This window comes from Pan paniscus, chromosome X, assembly GCF_029289425.2.
Source record: "Pan paniscus chromosome X, NHGRI_mPanPan1-v2.0_pri, whole genome shotgun sequence".
Taxonomy (NCBI): Eukaryota; Metazoa; Chordata; class Mammalia; order Primates; family Hominidae; genus Pan; species Pan paniscus.
Window position 1 is genome coordinate 4,732,772 of NC_073272.2, and position 23,902 is coordinate 4,756,673.

Genomic DNA, 23,902 nt, shown 5'->3' on the forward strand with positions numbered 1-23,902 from the left:
TCTCAAAGTGCTGGGATGACAGGCATGAGTCACTGCACCCAGCCCACATATCTTTTTGATAGAAAGAGAAATCATATTTTCAGACTCTTTAGTGACATAGCCAAACTTTATTTCAGGTCTGTTGAGCACCAATATCTTAGTTGGGGATTGGGAATTAACTGGTAAGTCAGAATCCAGTACCCTCATGAACTCATCCTGTAGAGAGAACAATGTAAATGGGATGTCCTAGGACTTACATGGTAAATGTATTGATTAGCAAAATGGCTTTAATTTTCCAACATTAATGAAAGAAAACCATGAGTGAAACTCACATATGTGCAGGACACAAATTTAAAGTATAATATTTTCCAGACACAGATATTGTGAAATATATGTCACTAAATAGAAAGACGCTTTGGAAAATTAAGCCTGGAAAAAGCAAAGCCAATTTGCATAGTCTTAAACACATAAAAAATATGAAGTATTTAAAAATATAAATAATATTCAAACCAAATACATGAACATGAATAGATGTTTATGTAGGTATAAGTGTGTGTGTCTGTGTCTGTAGCGTTTGTGTACATATGTATAGAAACAGATGATTGACAGAGATAGATGATGGATAGATAGATGATAGGTAAATAGATGATAGATGGATAGATAGATGATGGATTGATAGATAGTTGATAGATGATAGGTAGATAGATAGATGATGGATGATAGATAGATAGATGATAAATAGACAATGGATGATCGATAGAAAGATAGATGATTGAGAGATAGATACATAGATAAACAGATGATAGATGACAGAGAGACAGATGATTGATAGATTATAGATGGATACATGAATAGATAGATGAATAAATAGATATATAGATGATAGATGGATAGATATATAGATAAGTACATGATACATATGACAGATGATAGATGACAGATAAGATAGGTGATTGATAAGATAGATAGATGATAGGATAGATTGACAGATACGTAGATGATAGGTAGGTAGATAGATGATAGATAGATAGATAGATAGATAGATAGATAGATAGATACATACATACATACATAGATACATAGATAGCTATGCATACCCCTCTTACTTTCTGCCTCCACCAGCACTAGTCCTTAAAGTTTAGATTCTTAATATTGCACTCAATCTCAAAAATCGTGGCGATCCTATTTTTGATTTGATCTTTGAAAATCGATGAAATAGATCATTCAAACTCAGGCTGTGATAACTAAAAGACATTACTATTTGCTTTAAAAATTTAAATTAACAAAGCTCCCAAAGTATCTAATTTAATAAAACTGATGATGTGTCATAGTGTTCAAACAAGGCACTTTGGGTGTGACTTTAATTTCGATGGGATTTTTCTGGTGACATTCAGATAATATTACACAAATGGATGGGTATGTTGAATCTGGTTGGACAAGCTGTGATATCTGAAAATTATATTTTGAAAAAGCACAACTGAGATGTACATGATACTGGTGCCCAGAGTTTTTGAATGTTTTGTCCACACAGCCAGAATCAAGCCTTTAGGAAGAATAAACATCTGCTTTAATATATAATTTTAGCAATTCTCAAGCAAACATATATTTACCCTGAAATTATTTATCCCAGAAGCTGTAACAATACCCCAAGTCCTAAGAATTGTTGCTTTTCTTATTAGAAAAGTTGATTTGTGGCCATTCCTGGTAGAGATATCACCTTCCTGCCTTTTATAATTATCATAGGTGGCCGGGTGCGGTGGCTCACGCCTGTAATCCCAGCACTTTGGGAGGCCAAGGCGGGTGGATAACGAGTTCAGGCAATCAAAACCATCCTGGTTAACACTGTGAAACCCCGTCTCTACTAAAAATACAAACACATCCGTGGTGGCAGGAGTCTGTAGTCCCAGCTACTCGGGAGGCTGAGGCAGGAGAATGGCGTGAACCTGGGAGGCAGAGCTTGCAGTGGCCGAGATCGCGCCACTGCACTCCAGCCTGAGCAACGGAGTGAGACTCCGTCTCAAAATAAAAAAAAATTATCATGGGTTTCCCACAGCAGTGCCCTGAAATAATGGAGTCTACTGATAGAATAAACATTTATTTTCATTTTTAGTAATTTCCACCTTTTATTTTAGATTCAGGGAGTACACATGCAGGTTTGTTACCTGGGTATATTGCATGATGCCAAGATTTGAAGTACAACAGCTCCTGTCACCCAGGGAGCGAGCATGGCAACCAATAGATAGATTTTCAGCCCTTGTCCCCCACCTTCCTTCTCCCCTTTTGGAGTCCCCAGTGTCTATTGTTCCCATCTTTATGTCCATGAGTACCCAATGTTTAACTCCCACTTATGAGAACATGTGGTAGTTGGTTTTCTTTTTCTGTGTTAATTTGCTTAGGACAATAGCCTCCAGCTGTTTCCATGTTACTGCAAAGGATGTGATTTTGTTCTTTTTTATGGCTGCATAGTATTCCATGGTGCATCTGTACCACATTTTCTTTATCCATGTAGATTGGTTCTATGTCTTTGCTATTGTGAATAGTATGATAATCATGCAAGTGCCTGTGTCTATTTGGTAGAATGATTTATTTCCCTTTGGGTAGATACCCAGTAATGGGATTGCTGGGTCAGAGGGTAGTTCTGTTTTAAGTTATTTGAGAAATCTCCAAAGTGCTTTCCACAGTGGCTGAGCCAATTTATATTCCAAACAATAGTATATAAGTGTTGCATCTTCTCTGCAGCCTCACCAGCATCTGTTCCTCTTTTATTTTTTTGACTTATTGGGTTCGTGCAAAAGTAACTGAGGTCTTTGTCATTGAAAGTAACGATAGATTGATAGATTATAGATGGATACATTGAAAGTAATGACAAAGACCTCAATTACTTTTGCACCAACCTAATAGTAGCCTTTCCAGCTGGTATAATAAACACTTTTAAAAGTGATACTTCCTATGGGCCATGCACTGTTACCAGTGTATTCTGGATGAATCCCCACAACATCCCCGGAGACGAGTATCATCTTCATCATCATGTTTATCCCCATTCACAGAGAAGGAGGCAAAAGTATGTGGCCTTTGGTGGCTGCTCCTGGAGATAAGCCAGGGTTGGGCTCCAAAGCTCTTACTCCCTAGCTCAGCTACCTCTTATGCAGGGCAAAGAAATCATGTTGAATGATGAAGAAGGAGAGCTACATTCTTCTCTGTAGTCTCCAGTAGCCCCGTTAGACTCCTACAGACTGTCATTTCACAGGAGTCAGAAAAACTCCAAAAACTTCCCCCAACCTGGCTTCCTGCTTCCTTCGAGCCCAGCGAGAGGCTTTCATTGGAGATACCACCCTTGCCCCACCCAGGGGAAAATCTCTGATGCCGAATGAGTCATGCATTTCTGCATGGGCAAGAGTCCATCAGCTTGGATCTGAAGAGCAGGTTTCTCAAGAATGCAGATAAGAAAGTAAAATGTGCAAAAATGAGTAGGAGAAATGGCCTTATCAGCAGGAGATGAGACAAGGATGAGGGTCTTGGCTGAGCCTGTTGTACAGACAGTTGTGAGTGGTGGAATCCCAGGGCAGGCCTGTCTGTGGACAGCAACACAGCTTGGGCAGCAACCCTGGACAGGGCAGAACTGCAAAGGAGGCTGTAAACATGTATTTCTATGTCATATATATATATATAATTTATATGCAATATGTGAGATACATATATAAAATATAACTTAACCCTTTATATTATATATATTTATATTATTTGTTATACATATTAGTATTAATAATTTGAAAGTTTTATCATATATAATGAATATATATTATGTATTTCTGTAGCATATAATTTCTATATTTATTTATTTATTTCAGTTGATGTTAGAAAGGTATGAATCATTTTCATGGTTGTAATCCCTGCTACTTTGGAGGCTGATGTGGGAGGATCATTTAAGCCCAGGAGTTTGAGGCTGCAGTGAGCCACGATTGCACCACTGCACTCTAGCCTGGGTGACAGAGCAAAATCCTGTCTCAGAAATAATCATTTCCATGGCCACTATGTAATCTCTCTAAATTTTAAGATATAAATAGAATAATTGAATATAATTGAATAATATTAAGAATACAAACAACTCAAAGTAATTTAATATTATTTGTAAAGAACAGAATTGCCTATGTTAAAAACCCTAGAGTTTAATAAAACACATATCAGCACATAGATGACATATGATATTATAATAAAATTATATTACATATAATTTATATTATAGTTATATTACTTACATACATTGTTATATTATTATGTTCATATATAATATAAACATATCATTAATATACAATTATTAGATTTTAATATATTATATGGTTCTATCTTATATATATCACAATTATGCTATGCATGTTATATATTATGTACATGTATACATCAGTACCATAGAGGTTTTATTAAACTTTCTGGGGTTTCCAACATAGTTATGTTCACTACATTTAATGTTAAGTTTGTATTTTATGTGTTAAAGTATGTATTTAACTTTAATGTTAATTGCATTAGTCAGGTTATGTACAAAAATAAGTTACATAATGACAAAAATATTCTTATTTTTCTGGTATTAATGAAATAGTTTCAATTTTTACTTTTAAGCATAATGTTGACTGACGCTTTGAATATTTTAATTCTTAACATTTTGAGAGACTTATAAGATATGCATTAATTAGATAGTAGCCAGGAAAATTCTTGCATGCTTTCTAGTATTACCTAACTATATACATGTATATGTAGTTAACTATATACATGTTATATATCATGCTGTTAATATTATCTATATTTTATATATATTTAACAATATAACTTATAAAACATTTTTATTATATACATAAACACATATATACTACATGTTATGTAGTATATATGTTCTAAAGATTGATATATAATATAATAAACACATTTGTTTTTGTATAGTATATGTTAGTATAGTATTAGTCCAATAGTATAATTAGTTACATTTATATATTAGCTATACATAAATATATTAGCTATATATAAAAATATATTAGTTATACATATATATGAAGTCTACAGTGTTTCTCTGTTGGGTATATGCACCAAAATTAAGACGTTTTCTTTTTGTTAAAAATAATGCATTTCAAGATACAATGGATCACCAGCTACTATTCATTATAGCTCCAATGTCAATAACTAAAATATTTAGAAATAATTTTTCAAGCAGTAAATGAGTATCTCGAAGCTGACTCATGAAAGAAAACTTGAATACATGGAAAGGAAGAGTGGATTGTATACATGTATTAGTTATTTCAAAGTTAATATTGAAGGCTAAGGTAGCTCTGATTAGAGCATTAATTACTGTTCTCTGGGGAGTGGTCATTATAGAGGTGATGATGAAATACACACTGAATAAACTGATAGGAAATAAACTTTCCAGAAACATCTGATGAGAAAGTCTTTGGTAGAAAACATCAAGAAACACTTCTGTGATCATAAGAAATGCTATCAAAAAGATAACTACAAAAATTAAAACGCAGAAATACAAGATTTGACTTTTAGATCAATGAAGCAGAAAATAATAGCCTTAGAGCAGGTCTGGGAAAGAGAAGGACATTACATTCGGTACAATAAAGTTTTTAAATCAAGGTGGCAGGGGTGAAAGGTGTTGGGGAAAGTTTGTGTTATGAGTTGACTTACATCCCCCAAAAAGGTATGTTCAAGTCATAATCCAAGGTATGTGAGAATGGGATCTTATTTGGAAATAGGGTCGTTGCAGGTGGAATCAAGTTAAGATGAGGTCATTGGGGGTGGGTCCTAATCCGATATGGTGAATTAGGATGAGGCTGCTACATGCCAAGGAAGGCTAAGGACTGATGCCAACTGTCTGAAGTGAGGAAGAGGTAAGGAAAGGTCCTCCCCTAGAAACTTCAGAGAGAGAGAGTGACTCTGTCAACACATTGATTTTGAACATCTGGCCCCCAGAACTGTGAAAGAATAAATGTTTGTTGTTTTAAGCCACCTCATTTGTACTAATTTGTTTCAGCAGCCCAAGGAAATTCACAGAGTTAGTTTAGGAAAAACCATTACCAATTCAATTAGCATGCTTTTCCATACACATTAAGGACATTGAGTGAAACAAAACAAAAATTGGAAGAAGCTATAGTTAAACAGTAAATTTACATCTGGATGAGGTATAGTGTTAGTAATAGCAAAAGGTTATCTGATAAGTAGCATGACTAAAGGCCCTATGCACACTGAGGAAATATTAGCAACAACATGACATTGTTTTAACTGCTTGACAAATAAAGAGTTCTTATAAATCAATAATGGAAACACATAATTCCTTCCAAAAATATCAGCAAAATTTTAAACATCTTTTACAGATTAAAAGTACAAATATTAGAGTGGACACAGGAGGAAACTCATGATCATTCATAATGTACCATAATCACCTATCAAACATTAGATACTGATGAGGAATTGAGAAAATGAACTATTATTAATGCCAAAAGTTGTTCATTATGGCATTTTAAATTATGGCAAAGTATGAAAATTAACCAGAATAGTGAACAACAGTAAAATGGTTAAATAATTTATAGTACTTAAAAATAAAGTATCATAAATTGTTTAGGCCAGGTGTGGTGGCTCACGCCTGTAATCCCAGCACTTTGGGACGCTGAGGCAGGCAGATCACCTGAGGTCGGGAGTTCGAGACCAGCCTGACCAACATGGAGAAATCCTGTCTCTACTAAAAATACAAAATTAGCTGGGTGTGGTGGCGCATGCCTGCAGCTGAGGCAGGAGAAATGCTTGAACCTGCGAAGCGGAGGTTGCAGTGAGCTGAGATCGTGCCATTGAACTCCAGCCTGGGTAACAAATGCAAAACTCCATCTCAAAATAAAAAATATATACACACACACACACACAACACACACACACACACACACACACACAATGGACACTTTTCCAGCCATTAAATTGTACATATAATTTTTAAAATTTTTTTTTAATTGAGACAGGGTCTCACTGTGTTGACAAGGGTGGTCTCAAATACCTGAGCTCAAGGGATCCTCCTTCCTTGCCCTCCCAAATTGCTGGGATTACAGGTGTGAGCCATGATGCCCAGTCTTGAATAATTTTTTAACACGAAGATTTTCCGAGAAATAATATTGGATGAAGAAAGCAAGTTGAAAACTGTGCATACAATATCAACCCAAATAGAGAGAGATGCATCTACAAGAGTATGTGATATGGTTTGGCTGTGTCCCCACCCAAATCTCATCTTGAATTGTAGCTTCCATAATTCCCACATGTTGTGGGGGGGACCTGGTGGGAGATAATTGAATCATGGAGGCAGTTTCCCCCATAGTGTTCTCATGGTAGTGAATAAGTCTCATGAGATCTGATGGTTTTATAAGGGGAAACTCCTTTTGCTTGGCTCTCATTCTCTCGTGTCTGCCACCGTGTAAGATGTGCCTTTCACCTCCCATCTTGATTGTGTGTCCTCCCCAGCCACGTAGAACTGTGATTCCATCAAACTTCTTTTTCTTTATAAGTTACCCAGTCTCAGGTATGTCTTTATTAGCATCGTGAAAACAGACTAATACAGTATGTAACAATTTTTTTTAAATAGTCAAATGGCAATGGGGCAGGAAATTGGTGGTCTTTATTTTCCTCCTTATAATTTTCTTTATTTTTTTATATTTCCCAAGCTATTTTGTATTTTTATAATCAGAAAAATATTAGCCTTGTTGTTTTTTCTTGCTACTTTTCACTATTTACTGAAAAGTAGCAAGAAGAGTAAAAACAACTCCCGTGTCCCCTTCACCCATCTTTCCCAATTGTTAGCAATTTATCAAATATATCTTCTCTCGCCCCTCTTCCTTTCTCCTGATCATCCTCTTTCTTCCTCTCTCTCTCTTTCTCTCTTCCACCTCCACATGTTTCTTATGCTTCTGAATATTTGGGAATAAGATGCAGATATGATGTTCATTACATTTAGAAACTTTAGTGTGTATTTTCTAAAACAAAGACATTCTCCTACATCATCACTGCGAATCATCAAAATCGGGAAATTAACATGGGTGGATTCTTAGGATTTAATTCACAAATCCCAGCCAAACTTCTCCACCTGTCCTCAAAAGAAAATTTATACACAGCAAGCAAAACCAATGGACAAACAAAAACCAACCAACAAAACCCCTACTTCCTCTACCCTCTTTCTGTTCTGGTCCATGGATTTTCTTGTTGTATCTGTTTAAACTCCTCTGATCTGGACAAAGACTGAGCAATCTTTATTCTTTCTTGAATTCAAAGACCTTGACATTTTCTGAGAATAAAGACCGGGTATCATCTAGAATGTCCCTTGAATTGGGTTGGTTTGACATTTCCTTCAATGGAAGTGGAAGTGATGGTGTGTTCTCAATCCAGTAGACAAGTAAGTGAATTAGCCCCAACAATGGTTATAAAATTCTTCATCTCTTGATTAAATGGTGTCTTCCAGTTTTCTCCACTGTAAAGTTACTTATTTTGTCATTACTTAATAATTTGAGATTTTTAACTATTTTATGGGAGATACTTTGAGATGAAGCCAATATTTTGGTTCTTATCAAACATTCAATGCCAGGTTTAGCATCCATTGATCATTTTCTCTTGGATCAATTTTCAGTGCGATTTTTGCTAAAAGTATTGTGGTAAATTTTTAAAAGTATTTTAAAATATAAGTTCTTCTTAACTTGCCCTTACTTGTGTGCCTTGGCTCTAGAAGAAAATTTCTAAGGTATAGTACTTTAGGAATGTTAATGTAATGTTATCTGAGATAACCAACAGTAGAACACATAGAATTAGACACGTTTGAGACTAATAAGCTTTTTCATAATTATGCATAATACAGACTGGGTTTGGGAACTCTAGGAATTTAGCTATTTTCCTATAAAAATGATTGGAAATGTGGTTTATTTTGAATACATTCTTCCTCTTTTAACTTGCCCATTGAGTCGAATTCTCCCAACCTAGTCATCCTATTCTCTATTTAAAATATCAAATAAGAAGGGAAGGGAAAATGGTTAAAGAATTACTTATCTAAATCATCTGCAAGAATATATCAAATAAATTATGTGAACCCAACAGTGGGAGTGTCTTATTCTTGCCTCTGTCTCCTCAAATTCTGTAACAATGTCTGCCTTCCGTGAGCAGAGAGGTTGCATAAACCGTGACTGCCATTCTGTGCAACATCAGTCAGAATACCACTACAGTCCTTCGTTTCATATCCAATGGGAAAAACTGTATTTCTCTGTTTAATGTTTTCATTCTGCATGAAGGAAATTATCAAGGAGAATTTGTCCTTTTAAATGATACCAGTAGCAACTGATGTTCATTTGTATTGCCATAATATTTTTTTCTTAAAGCAGGTCATCTTTTATTTCTTAAAAATTTTGGACTCTCAGTTTTTTGTTTTTTTGTTTTTTGTTTTTTTGAGATGAGTCTCACTCTGTCACCCAGGCTGGAGTGCAGTGGCACGATCTGAGCTCTCTGCAACCTCTGCCTCCTGGGTGTAAGCAATTCTCTGCCTCAGCCACCTGAGTAGCTGGGATTACAGGCCTGTGCCACCATGCCCAGCTAATTTTTGTGTTTTTAGTAGAGACAGGGTTTCATCATCTTGGCCAGGCTGATCTTGAACTCCTGACCTTGTGATCCACCCACTTCAGCCTCCCAAAGTGCTGGGATTACAGGCATGAGCCACCGCGCCCGGCCTGACTCTCAATTTTTTTCTCTTTCAATGGTTTGTCAATTTAAACTGTTAATGCACATTTCTTTTCTTTTGTGGCTTTTGACATAGGGTCACACCATCCTTGTTTTCCTTTAGATAGCTCATGCCCATTTGACTTAGGGGTGAAATACCTCATAATGTCATTATTTTTACTTGTCTCTTGTATATTATTTTAGGCAAGATTCTTGATGCTATCGATGATTTTGGCCTAAGGAACAACACCTTTGTCTACTTTACATCAGATCACGGAGGGCATTTGGAAGCTAGGCGAGGGCATGCCCAACTTGGTGGATGGAATGGAATATACAAAGGTGAGGAGAGGAACTCATGCAAGTGATCTGGTGGTGAATAAGCTTTTTTGTGGTTCTTATAATTAAAGCCCATGACACAAAGAAATGAGGCCTGAAAAACTGAACAAGTTTGTTTAATTTGACTCTTAGTAAAATGAAGTATCGGACCAAGGTCAAGAAAATTGGTCTTACATTTGTTAACATTTCTGTGGAAGGAAGCCATGTATGTAGAGGGAGCATCTAGAAATATGCCTTTCTGACAACCCTATCAAATTATGAGGAGTTAGCACAAGCAGATGCTTTTATGGGGTCTTTAAAGAAATATCCACTCATTCATTCCGTTTATGAGATTATTGAGAGATTAAATGAGGGGGAGTGTGATTCCTAGAGAACAGAGATCAGAAACCAGGGATCCTTCATCATTAAGAAGTCTTCGACACTCTCTTCCAAGGATATAGTATAGCATAGAAAGTAGACAAGCCTGTCTTGGGTTTCATGATTAAATTCACATATACTGATTTTATGTCCTGCTGTAACATTTAGTCCACAAAATAGGTCCATAAGCTACTACATTGGCCAGGTCTATAATGTGTAACCTGATGTTAGAATATTATCTTCATTTGTGAAATGAGGATTAAAAAGGGAAAAAGAAAAAAGATAATTATCTGGAAAATGTCGAGTATATTTTATCATATGTCTTGAGAGAGATTTTAAAGTATTTTCTAGAGGAAAATACGTTGTTATTCATGCAACTACAGATTCCACAGTCTTGGATTCGGTAGGAAATTATAATTTCTGTATGAATGAGGTAAAGGCTCTGCCTCCATCTTGCAGAGGGTATGAATGTGTACTCTTTAGAGCGTGTAGCACTAAAGTGTGCACTTAGGACCCAAAACAAATCCTTAGTGGAAATTATTATAGACATTCTATTTTAAAAAAAAATTCAGTAGTTTTGGGGCTACAAGTGGTTTTTGGTTACATAGATAAGTTCTTTAGTGGTGATTTCTGAGATTTTAGTGCACCGTCATCTGAGCATGTACTCTGTTCCCAATATGTAGTATTTTTTTCCTCAGCCTACTCCCAATCATTCCCCAAAGTCACTAGAGCCCATTATATGATTCTTATGCCTTTGCATTCTTGTAGCTTAGCTCCCACTTATAAGTGAAAACAGGCTGTTTGGTTTTCCATTCCTGAGTTACTTCACTTAGAATAATGGCCTCCAGCTCCATCCAAGTTACTGCAAAAGATATTATTTCATTTATTTTTATGGCTGAGTAGAATTCCATGGTGTATGTACACCACGTTTTCTTTATCCACCTGTTGGTTGATGGGTACTTAGGCTGGTTCCATATCTTTGCAATTGAGAATTGCACTGCTATAAGCATGCGTGTGCATGTTAGACATTGTATGTTTGCTTATGGGAACTGTTTTTAAAAATTTTTGGCTCACGCCTGTAATCCCAGCACTTTGGGAGGCTGAGGCAGGCGGATCACAAGGTCAAGAGATCGAGACCATCTGGCCAACATGGTGAAACTCCATCTCTACTAAAAATACAAAAATTAGCTGGGCATGGTGGCGGACACCTGTAGTCCCAGCTACTCAGGAGGCTGAGGCAGGAGAATCACTTGAACCCAGGAGGCGGAGGTTGCAGTGAGCCGCGATAGCAGCTCTGCACTCCAGCCTGGCAACAGAGCGAGACTCCATCTCATAAAAAAAGAAATTAACTTTTCAGCATGCCATGACATAATGTAGATTTTACTCTGATTAACTTAATAAAATAAGAGTCAATTAACACAGGACAGTGGCCACTTCTCCTAATTTCCCCCTGGAAATCCTGGTGTATGCCTGTCATCTTGGTATAATTAAGACAACTTTCTGCTTTTATTCTCAATAATACCTTGATGTGGACAATAAGTTACCATATGTCCATAGTATTCCATTTGTTTTCAAGGTGCATGAATCAACAGTGAGCAAAATAGGCAGAAATCCTCGTCTTCATGGAGTTTATATCCTACTGGGGGGAGGCACAGCAGAAAATAAAATAAAATAAATAAATAATATGGCATATTAGAAGGTGGCTGTAAATATGAAAAAAACACGAGAGTAAAGAATTCTGGGGTGGGACTGCCATTTCAAATAAAATGTTCAGGCATGCCTCATTGAGGTTACTGTGAGTTCCATAAAATTGGGGGCTGGATACAAGAAAAATATTAATTTAAAAAAATATAGGAAGTTACTTTGAGCAAAGGTATGAGGGAGGTTGGAAATGAAGTAGGTGTATATTTGAGATAAGAACACTTTAAGTAGAGAAAATAGCCATGCAAATAGAATGTAAATGTCCAATATTACATATGCTTAGTTATTTAATCAAAAACCTACCAGCAGCACAGGAAAATATAATTCTGTAGACGTGCACTACTTACCCCACTAGGACTCTACATAGAGTAGACACTATACAAATGTGATCTCTTTTGATACTAGCTTACCTTTTAAATACATTCAATAGAGTGACTATTTTAACTAGGCACAATAATTGAACTTAATTGCATTGTCTTATAGGTGGAAAAGGCATGGGGGGCTGGGAAGGTGGAATCCGCGTCCCAGGAATTGTCCGATGGCCTGGAAAGGTACCAGCTGGACGGTTGATTAAGGAACCTACAAGTTTAATGGATATTTTACCAACTGTCGCATCAGTGTCAGGAGGAAGTCTCCCTCAGGACAGGTGATGTCATATAAACTGTTAACAAGAGCTTATTTTCACCCTTCTTCCTTCTCAGAAGATTCAGAACAAGGAGACTGACTCTATCCTGGCAGACCCACTTTTTCCCTAGTATCTACACAGTTTTACCTTCCTATATGACTGTGTCTATTCAGCATTTTTCAGAAGAGATCAGTCTTTTCTTTTTTTCTATTGAGGTAAAATATACATATGTAATTTACCATCTTTACCATTTTTCAGTATACAGTTCAGTGGTAATAAACATACTTATTTTCTTTTTTTCCCCTTCATTTTCCTCTCATCTCTCCCCTCTGGTCATCACTATTCTACTTTCTATCTTCCTAAGATTCACTATTATTTATTTTTAGCTCCCACACTGAGTAAGAAGATGTGATGTTTGCCTTTCCCTGGGCTTGGCTTATTTCACTTAACATAATGGCCACCAGTTCCATTCATGTTGCTGCAAATGACAGGAATTCCTTCTTTTTTAGGGGTGAATAGTATTCCCTTGTGCATATATAACACTTTTTAAAAAGTTAATTTGTCTGCCGATAGGTGGTTAGGTTGATTCTATAGCTTGGCTATTGTGAAGAGTGCTGCGATAAACATGGAAATGCAGCTATTCCTTTGATCTGTTGATTTCTTTTCTTTTGGGTGTATACCAAGTAGTTGGATTTCTGGATCACATGGTAGCTCTATTTTTGGTTTTCTGAGGAACACCTCACCACGCAAAACAGATAAAGCAAATTACAACCGAAAATAGAGATGGACAGATTTATAACCAGAGGTCCTGAACAAGTATCAGAGACCAGTCTTAGATACTAATCTAATGCGGACCATCTTAGATACTTTAACATTTTCAATTGAGAGAAAGATGGAGACAGGAAGCTTTGGAGATGAAGACATGGTAGGTAAAACTCACTCATCTCTATAAGAAAGGGAAAAATAATCCTAGTCTCTGGTATGAAAGATCTGGAAGACTGAGAAGAAGGTAAGATGTTTCAGGATGCTTTGAACTCTATCATGAATACTTTGAATTTCTTCAAAAGGAGATCATTCATACTACATTGCTCCATTCCCCGGCAGCAACCAGCCTAGGTAGGTTTGCTGCTGATTGATTGACAGTTCATTGATCACAGCTCTGCAAGGGAATCCAGATGGGTTAGAACCGCAGCTATGTCTCTCCTCCAAGCCCACAGAGTTCTTGTAATATTTCTTTCTTCACGTAACAAAGCTAATCTATTTCTGAAGAAATAGGTTCTGTTGGCACTAATACAGAAAAGAAAAATATTTTAGAAGTCATGGTTAACTTACTAAAAAACAAACTATCAAGAACTAATCAAGACACATCCCCAAGTTTGCCTTTCTAATATTTAAAAATTTATGTTTGATGCTAGCAGATATCTGTATCAACACACTAAGGCTGGAATTTATTTTATAATTTTCGGGACTGAACTTTAGATGAAGACATTTTTATTTTCTGCCTGGAAAGAAGTTAGTCATTGATGATGCTAACACAGGAAAGAAAAAATATTTTATTATTTTTATTTATTTTATTTTTGAGACAGAGTTTCGTTCTGTTGCCCAGGCTGGAGTGCAGTGGCACGATCTCAGCTCACTGCAACCTCTGCCTCCCGGGTTCAAGTAATTCTCCTGCCTCAGCCTCTCCAGTAGCTGGGACTACAGGCACCGGCCACCACGCCTGGGTAATTTTTGTATGTCTTGTAGAGATGGGTTTTCGCCATGTTGGCCAGGCTGGTCTTGAACTCCTGACCTCAAGTGATCCTCCCTCCTCAACCGCCCAAAGTGTTGGGATTTACAGGTATGAGCCATCATGTCCAGCCCAGAAAAAATATTTTAAAAACCACTGTGAAGTTATTGCAAAAAGAACCTATCAAAAAACTATGGAGAAGCCCAGCTTTCCTGTTCTACCATTTAGAAATAGTTGTTTTAAGAAGTCTGTCGTTCCACATAGCCCAACAGCCTGTTAGGGAGACGGCAAATGTCCAGGCACAATATTGTTACGTTGCATGAGGGTGGAAGGCAACTGCTGCCAAGTTCCAGCCGTTGTCCTCACGTTAAAAAGAAGAACGAGTTGATTGGAGTCACTCATCACTCCAGTGCATTCGGCGCCATGAGATTACATGCTCATTTGGTCAGGGGTTTAGGGTTATGAGTTTGGTGTCCTTGATAAGATGTATAGTACAGCTGTCCTTTCCTGCCTGCAACCATGACTCCACTAGCCATAGGCTAAGTCCTCAGAGGACGCACCATCTTTGTAGTTAAACGGGAAGTGGAAGAATATCGCGGAGATGACTAAGGCACTGTGGTGGGAGACCTAACCTCAGCTTCACGTACAGGTTGGCGTGCCGGGTACTACTCATCAGGTTGACCTTTTGGTTATTCCTATGCTTGGTTCTCCCAAGCCTCTTTCTTTGAATTCATGACTTCTTTGGCATGTGCATTGACCAGTTAAATATGTCCTTGCTAATAGAGAATAGCTGTACTACGTAGAAGGGAACAAACAGCAAATTCACAGTATCAGGCTCACTGTCTATGACACCAGCATCATGAGGGCCTGTGGATACCTCTCTCCTGTCTGCTTCAATCCCCAACACAATGAAATCAACAAGAAGAACTCAAAAGCGGCTCTCACCTGTACAGAAATGAAGGCTGCTAATACTGTAAAAGCCAAATAGTTATTTATTTTTAGAATTAACACAATTTGTTTCACCACCTCATCACACAAAACAGATAAAGCAAATTACAACCAAAAATAGAGATGGACAGATTTATAACCAGAGATCCTGAACAAGAGTGTAGAATAGACAAAAAAGAAAAGTAAAGATAAAACAGAGGACACCATTAATGTGTAGAAACACGGGAATCTGAGGATGCAATGGTTTATCAAAGTGTTGGGAAAAAATGACTTATCAGGTATGTGGTTTACCAATACAGCTGTCCCTTGGTATCCATGGGGGGTTGGTCTCAAGACCTCACGTGGATACCAAAATACCCAGATGCTCCCGTCCCTGATGTAAAATACTGTAGTATTTGCATATTACCTACACACATCCTCTTGTATATATTAAATCATCTCTTGATTACTCATAATACCTAATACAATGTATGTAAATGCCACATAAAATAGTTGTTAATATTGTATCCTTTAGGGAATAATGACGAGAAAAAGTCTGTACATATTCAGTACAGACAAGACCGTCCCTAAAAGGACCATAAGCCTAAATGTAAACCCAAAATTATAACACTTCTAAATAAAACATAGGAGAAAATCATTGTAATATTCAGATAAGAAAATAATTTTTTTAAGATTTATCAAAAAAGTCACAAGCTATAAAAGAAAAAAGTGATAGATTAGTCATTATCAAAATTTAAAATTTCTGCTTTTCAAATGTCAATATCAAGTAAATAAACATGTGACCTCAGTCCATTAGTGGAGAAAAAAAGAAAAGAAAGAAAAAATTAAAATATTAAATATGAACTTAAAAGAAAGTTTAAAAGAAAAGAAAAAGACAAGCCGTGGAGTAGAAGCAAATAGTCATCCCTCTGAACTCAGAGGTTCTGCATCTGCGAATTCAATCAACTGCAGATCAAAAGTATTTCATAGGATTTTCTAGAATAAAGAATATAGAATAGCCTAAAATTTTTTGAAGAAGAAAATCATTTGAAGACTCACTACATAATTCCAAAATTTACTATAAAGCTAGAGTAATCAAGTTTAAAAGAGTAATCAGGATGGTGTTCTAATGCTCTAAACTTTTTAAAATTGATATTTAATATTTTAATTTTTTTCTTTTCTTCTTTTTCCCCACTAATGGAGTGAGGTCACATGTTTATTTTCTTGACATTGCCATTTGAAAAGCAGAAGTTTTACATTTTGATAATGGCTAATTTATCTTTTTTTCTTTTATAACTTGTGATTTTTGTGATAAAACTTAAAAAAAATTTTCTTATCAAAAGATCACAGTGATTTTCTCCTATGTTTTCACTTAGAAGTTTTATAGTTTTGGGTTTACATTTAGGCTTATGGTCCACATTGAGTTAATTTTTTAATGTGGCTTGAGGTATAGGCTGAGATTTATTTTCCTTGCATTTGGATATCCAATTTGTCTACTGTCATTTATTGAAAGACAGTCCTATCTCTACTGAATTATTTTGAGCATTTGTTGAAAAGCAGTATTCGTGTTGGTCAATTCCTGGACTCTCCTATTTCATTGATCCATTGAAACCCTTATTTCAACACTACGCTGTCTCAATTAGTCTAGCTTTATAGTAAATCTGGGAGTTATGTAGTGAGTCTTCAAACTATTGTCTTCTTCAAAAAATTTTAAACCATTCTAGGATCTTTATTTTCCCATGTAAATTTTGGAATAAGTTTCTTCCTTTCAACATAAACCTTTCTGAAATTGTGATTGAGATTGCTTTAAATCTATAGATCAATTTGCAGAAAATTGATGTCTTAAAAAACTTTGAATTTTCCAATCAATAAATATAGTTCATTTCTCCATTTATTTCTCTTATTTGGTGCTTTGTGGCTTTTCTCATACAAATTTTTCACATAAAAATGCTGTCCCTAAATACTTCATGCTTTCTCATGTTATAGTACATGATACTTTAAAAAGCTATTCCCAGCTATTCATTGTAAATATATAGACATTTTTAAAAGTTGTTATTGTATTGTGTGATCTTGCTAGTCTTACTCATTATTTCCGGCAGTTTTTTCAGTGATAATTAACATAGGAAATCATTGTATCTGATAGTAAATATAGTTTTATTTCTTTTAAGATCCTTTTTAGGCATGGCACGGTGGCTCACACCTGTATTCCCAGCACTTTGGGAGGCCAAGGCAGATGGGTCACCTGAGGTCAGGAGTTCGAGACCAGCCTGACCAACATGGTGAAACCCCGTCTCTACTGAAAATACAAAATTAGCCAGGCATGGTGGCACACGCCTGTAATCGCAGCTACTCAGGAGGCTGAGGCAGGAGAATTGCTTGAACCTGGGAGATGGAGGTTGCATTGAGCCGAGATCGTGCCATTGCACTCCAGCCTGGGCAACAAGAGCAAAACTCTGTCTCCAAGAAAGAAAAAAAAATCCTGGCTGGGCGCGGTGGCTCACGCTTATAATCCCAGCACTTTGGGAGACCGAGGTGGGTGGATCCCCTGAGGTTGGGAGTTCAAGACCAGCCTGACTGACATGGAGAAACCCCATCTCTACTAAAAATACAAAATTAGCTGGGTGTGGCGGCACATGCTTGTAATCCCAGCTACTCGGAAGGCTGAGACAGGAGAATCCCTTGAACCCGGGAAGCAGAGGTTGCGGTGAGCAGAGATCACACCACTGCCCCCAGCCTGGGAAACAAGAGTGAAACTCCATCTCAAAAAAAATAAAAGAGAAAAATCCTTATCTGGGATGTATTATTATGTGTCCCATTACAAAGCAGGTTTTATTATTATTGCTTTCTAATACAAGGCATAAGATATATTTTATAATATAAATTTTTAAAATTCATTTTAGTTTAGATTCAGGGTCCCATGTGCAGGTTTGTTATTTGGATATATTGTGTGATGCTGAGGTTTCTATTAAATTCATCAGCCAAGCAGTGAACACAGTACCCAACGGGTACTTTTTCAACCCTTCCCTCCTCCCTCCCTCCTGCTTTTTGGAGCCCCCCGGTGTCTAATGTTCCCATGTTCATGTTCATGTGTACCCAGTGTTTAGCTCCCATTTGTAAGTGAGAACATGGTGATTGGTTTTCTGTTTGTGCGTTCATTTACTCCATTTCTCATATAAAATTAGAAGTATATGACTTTTTAGTGACTACATAAAATTTTTTCAAAGGGTAGCAATATAATTGCAAATGAAGTTCAGATTTATGAAATTGCCATAAATTGCTGAGCTGTGGAGAGCTCTGTGTCGCAACCAAGGCTGTCTGATCTTTTCGCCTTTGGGGCATGCATTGTCACATTCCTCGGCCTCATCATTTCAGGATCAGAACTTAGCTTTCTTCTCTTGTCCACTGGAGTGTAATCTCCCAGAGAGCATGCATGAGTTTTCCTAAAGACTCAGTACGCTGTCCTCTGGACCTGAGGCATGACGCAGTCTTCACCAAGTACCCTTCAGGTAGCTTGGGACCCAACGTCCCTTCTCCCCATTTTCCTTATCTGCACTGTCTGTGTCTCTGCAGGGTCATTGACGGCCGAGACCTCATGCCCTTGCTGCAGGGCAACGTCAGGCACTCGGAGCATGAATTTCTTTTCCACTACTGTGGCTCCTACCTGCACGCCGTGCGGTGGATCCCCAAGGACGACAGTGAGTGCTCAACCCGTTGCTTCCTGTTCCCTGCCAGGAGCAGGGTCACTCAGGTGTATCCTGAATGCATTCTTCCTTTCCTCTCTAGACCGGTCCTTTCATTCCAGGGCTCACTGAACACATGTTTTTGGAGAAGTTTCTCAGAATTGCTCTTCTGCAGAAAGGCAGGCGGGGGTAATGGAGATGCTAATTGGCTTCACTTAATTATCTCAGCAGTCGCACATACATTAAAACATCACATTGTGCATGGAAAATCTATGCAATTTTTACTTATCGATTACACTTTAATAAAGAAAACAGATGTATGAACATAAGATTTGCCTATAAAGTCAGGGAGACACTTTTACGAAACATACATTTTTAGCCAGGTGTGGTGGATCACGCCTGTAATCCCAGAACTTTGGGAGGCCGAGGCGGGCAGATCACTTGAGGTCAGGAATTTGAGACCAGCCTGGCAAACATGGCAAAGCCCTGTCTCTACTAAGAAATACAAAAATTAGCCAGGCATGGTGGTGCACACCTGTAGTCCCAGCTACTTGGGAGGCTGAGGTGGTAGAATCACTTGAACCCAGGAGGCAGAGGTTGCAGTGAGCTGAGATCACACCATTGCACTCCAGTCTGGAAGACAGAGTGAGACTCCATCTCAAACAAAAACAAAACCAAAAAATATATATACATTTTTAGAAACAGGACTGATATCTGCTGGAAAATGTGTATATCATTTCACCAGGGAACTCTAATGTTCTCGTTTTGTTGTAAGGATTGCATAATATTTAGCATTGATGTGTGGGCAAAAAGAAGCCCAAGAACCAGCCTTGAGAAGATGGAAGAAGACAAGAGAAGCCAGCACCTTGGGTGCATGCCTCTGATGTGCTTTCTTTCTTTCTTTTTTTTTTTTTTTGGAGATAAAAAAATATGTATTGAATATCTTCTATGGGCAGGTTATTTTGTAGGCATAAGTGGTCATGGCTAAACTTTCATTTATAAAAATCAATTCTAGGCAGACTAAAGATAAAATGTAAGATTAAAAGTGTTAGAAGAAAATGAGTTTATGACCCAGAAATTGGAAGTTTTTTAAATTTTTAAAAAGTGACACACATATAATAATATGCACACATTGCACATGAAAATTGGGGGTATCTAGTGATATTTTGAGATAGGCAATGCATAGCGATCAGATTAGAATAATTGGCACATCCATCATCTCAAACATGCATAATTTCTTTGTGTTGGGAACATTGAATATCCTCCTTCTAGCTATTTGTAACTATGTAACATATTATTGTTAACTATAGTTATTCTACAGTGTTTAGAACAGGAGTCCCCAACTTTTTTGGCACCAGGGACCAGTTTTGTAAAAGATAATTTTTCTGCAGACTGGGGTGGGGGATGGTTTTGGGATGATTCAAATGCATGACATTTATTGTGCACTTTATTTCTATCATTATTACATTGTATTACATAATGAAATAATTCTACAACTCATCATCATGTAGAATCAGTGGGAGCCCTGAGCTTGCTTTCCTGCAACTAGATGGTCCCATCTGGGGGTGATGGGAGACAGTGACAGATCATCAGGCATTAGATTCTCATACGTAGCCTGCAACCCAGATCCCTCGCATGCGCAGTTCACAATAGGTCTCGTGCTCTTATGAGAATCTGATGCAGCCACTGATATCTGACAGGAGGAAGAGCTCAGGCAATAATGCCAACGATAGGGAATGGCTGTAAATACAGAGATAAAGCTTCGCTCTCTCCCCCAACCACTCACCTCCTGTGTGTGACCAGATTCTTAACAGGCCACGAACAGGTATCAGTTTGTGGCCTGGGGACTGGGGACCCCTGCTATAGAACACTAGGACTTCTTCCTTTGATCTGGCTGAAGTGCGCATCATTTGACGAGTCTCTCTTTTCTCCTCCAGGTGGGTCAGTTTGGAAGGCTCACTATGTGACCCCGGTATTCCAGCCACCAGCTTCTGGTGGCTGCTATGTCACCTCATTATGCAGATGTTTCGGAGAACAGGTTACCTACCACAACCCCCCTCTGCTCTTCGATCTCTCCAGGGACCCCTCAGAGTCCACACCCCTGACACCTGCCACAGAGCCCCTCCATGATTTTGTGATTAAAAAGGTGGCCAACGCCCTGAAGGAACACCAGGAAACCATCGTGCCTGTGACCTACCAACTCTCAGAACTGAATCAGGGCAGGACGTGGCTGAAGCCTTGCTGTGGGGTGTTCCCATTTTGTCTGTGTGACAAGGAAGAGGAACTCTCTCAGCCTCGGGGTCCTAACGAGAAGAGATAATTACAATCAGGCTACCAGAGGAAGCCTTTGGTCCTAACGAGAAGAGATAATTACAATCAGGCTACCAGAGGAAGCCTTTGGTCCTAACGAGAAGAGATAATTACAATCAGGCTACCAAAGGAAGCACTAACTTTGGTGCTTTCAAGTTGGCAAGGAGTGCATTTAATAGTCAATAAATTCATCTACCATTCCAGATTATTAAAGGCCCACTGGTTGTTCCACTTGCTGCTTTTTTTTGGATTCCTGTGGATAAATGTTGATTGAAATTTGTTTTATTTCCCGAAAGCTTATAATTTACTAATTCTCTTACAAAAAAATCCGCACGATGGCTGCTGATAATGTCACTGCAGAATTGCTACTTCTTCTGTTTTTCACCCAGTCTCCACCTTGCCTATCGCCAGCACCAACACTGGCCTTTGCAGTCTTCCTGACTTTCTTTGTTTTGTTCTTTCATTCCATTTGCTGTTTCCTTGAGGTCTTTTTCTTCTCACATGGGCTGTGTCTTGCAAGTCTATGTTTGGGTTCATTTTTCTTTGCATAATCTGAAGATTTGTAAATCGTGCCAAAACCAGTTGTCTTGCCACCACCAAAATGAATTCTGAATATGAATACAAAGAGGACATCCTGGCTGGGCACGGGGGCTCACTCCTATAATCCCAGCACTTTGGGAGGTTGGGGTGGGGGGATCACTTGAGGCCAGGAGTTTGAGACCAGCCTGTCCAACATCATGAAACCCTGTCTCTACTAAAAATACAAAAATTAGCCAGGCGTGGTGACACATGCCTGTAATCCCAGCTACTGGGGAGGCTGAGGCAGGAGAATTGCTTGAACCTGGGAGGCAGATGTTGTAGTGAGCCAAGATTGCGCCACTGCCCTCCAGCCTGGGCAACAGAGCAAGACTCCATTTCAAAAACAACCAAAAAACCAGGACATCCTGTGTGGTCTTGTCCATTTCGGCTAGTTTTTCCTGAATATCTGTCTTAGGTGCTGTTGCCTTCCTGGGGTGAAGGACATCAATGACCATTTGTTGCCTCTGAAGAAGTCAGTAGCTCATGACCTTCCTGTGTAGATAGTTACTATGTCATCCATGTTGACAGCTGAGGGCACTGGCACCATCATAACTCACTGAAGACTCCACAGCAATCCTCCCAGTTCAGCCTCTGGAGTAGGTGGCACTGCAGACACACACCACCACACCCGGCTCTTTTTATTCTTTTGTAGAGAATGGGTCTTGCTATGTTGCCCAGGCCCATCTCAAACTCCTGTCCCCAAGTGATCCTCCTGCCTCAGCCTCCCAAAGTGCTGGAATTATAGGCATGAGCCACTGCATCAAGCCTAATTTCCATTTTCTAAACGTGTCTTTCCGTGCCAGAAAACAAGCACCTACAGACACTTGTGCCATCTGCTCAGTTGCTTTGCTCTAAATATAAGGCCCTGTGTCATCAGGAGGCAACATACGAGGCATTTAAACAGTGCATTAAGAGGATCAAGTCTAAACGTGGCCACTAACCAACCAAAAGGGTTTATGTTTGTCAACAACAGATAGAAATTGAATCAAGAGTGGTGCAATAATTCAGCAAAACGTGTGTGAACCCAGAAAGTCTGAGACAAGTCTCAGATAACTTAGAAAGTTTATTTTGCCAAGGTTGAGGACGTGCCTGTGACACAGCCTCCGGAAGTCCTGACAACATGTGCCCAAGGTGGTTGGGGCACAGCTTCATTTTGTACACTTTAGGGAGACATGAGACATCAATCAACATATGTAAGAAGTACACTGGTTCGCTTTGGAAAGGCGGGACCACTTGAAGTAAGGGCTGGAAGACTTGAAGTGGGAGGGGGCTTTCAGGTCACAGACGGTGAGACACAAACAGTTGCATTCTTTTGACTTTCTGCTTAGCCTTTCCAAAAGAGGCGATCAGATATACATCTATCTCAGTGAGCAGAAGGGTGACTTTGAATAGAATGGGAGGCAGGTTTGCCCTGAGCAGTTTCCAGCTTGAGTTTTCCTGAGTCATTTTGGGGGCCCAGGATATTTTTTTTTCACACATGCTAGCACTGAGTGACATAGCAATTGGTCTCCTGGCAGTCTGGAAATTTCAGCAACAGCTGATAAGACAGCGTGGTGAGCAGCCAGGTTCTAGAAAGCAAAGAGAAGTAGTCATCAACAACCTCGGAGCAACACTGCTTTGATCCCCCCAGAATGTGCCAGAGCTTTGATGAAGTCTCTTATTTCCTTCTTAATTCAGCCTCATGATTTAGGTATAAACACTTGTGTGAGATTGCCCAGAGCTGCCATAAAAATCACCATAAACTTGGTGGTTTAAGAAAACAGACATTCATTCTTCCACAATTCTGGAGGCTAGAAGTTCAAAAATCAAGGTGCTTCCTCGGAGGCCCTGGGTAGAATCCGTCCTTGCCAATCCTTGAAATTCCTTGGCTTGTGGACATATCACTCCAATCTCTGCCTTTGTCATTACATGAATGTCTACGCTCTGTGTCTTTAAATCTCTCTCTCCTTATAGAGAGAGATT

General features: G+C 38.4%; 1 protein-coding gene across 2 annotated transcripts in view; it reads left to right on the forward strand.

Annotated features, from left to right (window-relative positions):
* ARSF (arylsulfatase F) overlaps positions 1–21,605 on the forward strand; it is a 46,623-nt gene extending 25,018 nt beyond the window's left edge. For both annotated transcript variants that reach the window (XM_008976970.4, XM_034951351.3), the window contains 4 exons: positions 9,901–10,035; positions 12,574–12,736; positions 18,942–19,066; positions 20,989–21,605. In XM_008976970.4, coding sequence (XP_008975218.3) covers positions 9,901–10,035; positions 12,574–12,736; positions 18,942–19,066; positions 20,989–21,371 — 806 coding nt within the window. In that variant the 3' untranslated portion in view covers positions 21,372–21,605. The remainder of the gene's footprint in view (positions 1–9,900; positions 10,036–12,573; positions 12,737–18,941; positions 19,067–20,988) is intronic.
* Positions 21,606–23,902: the final 2,297 nt, after the last annotated feature.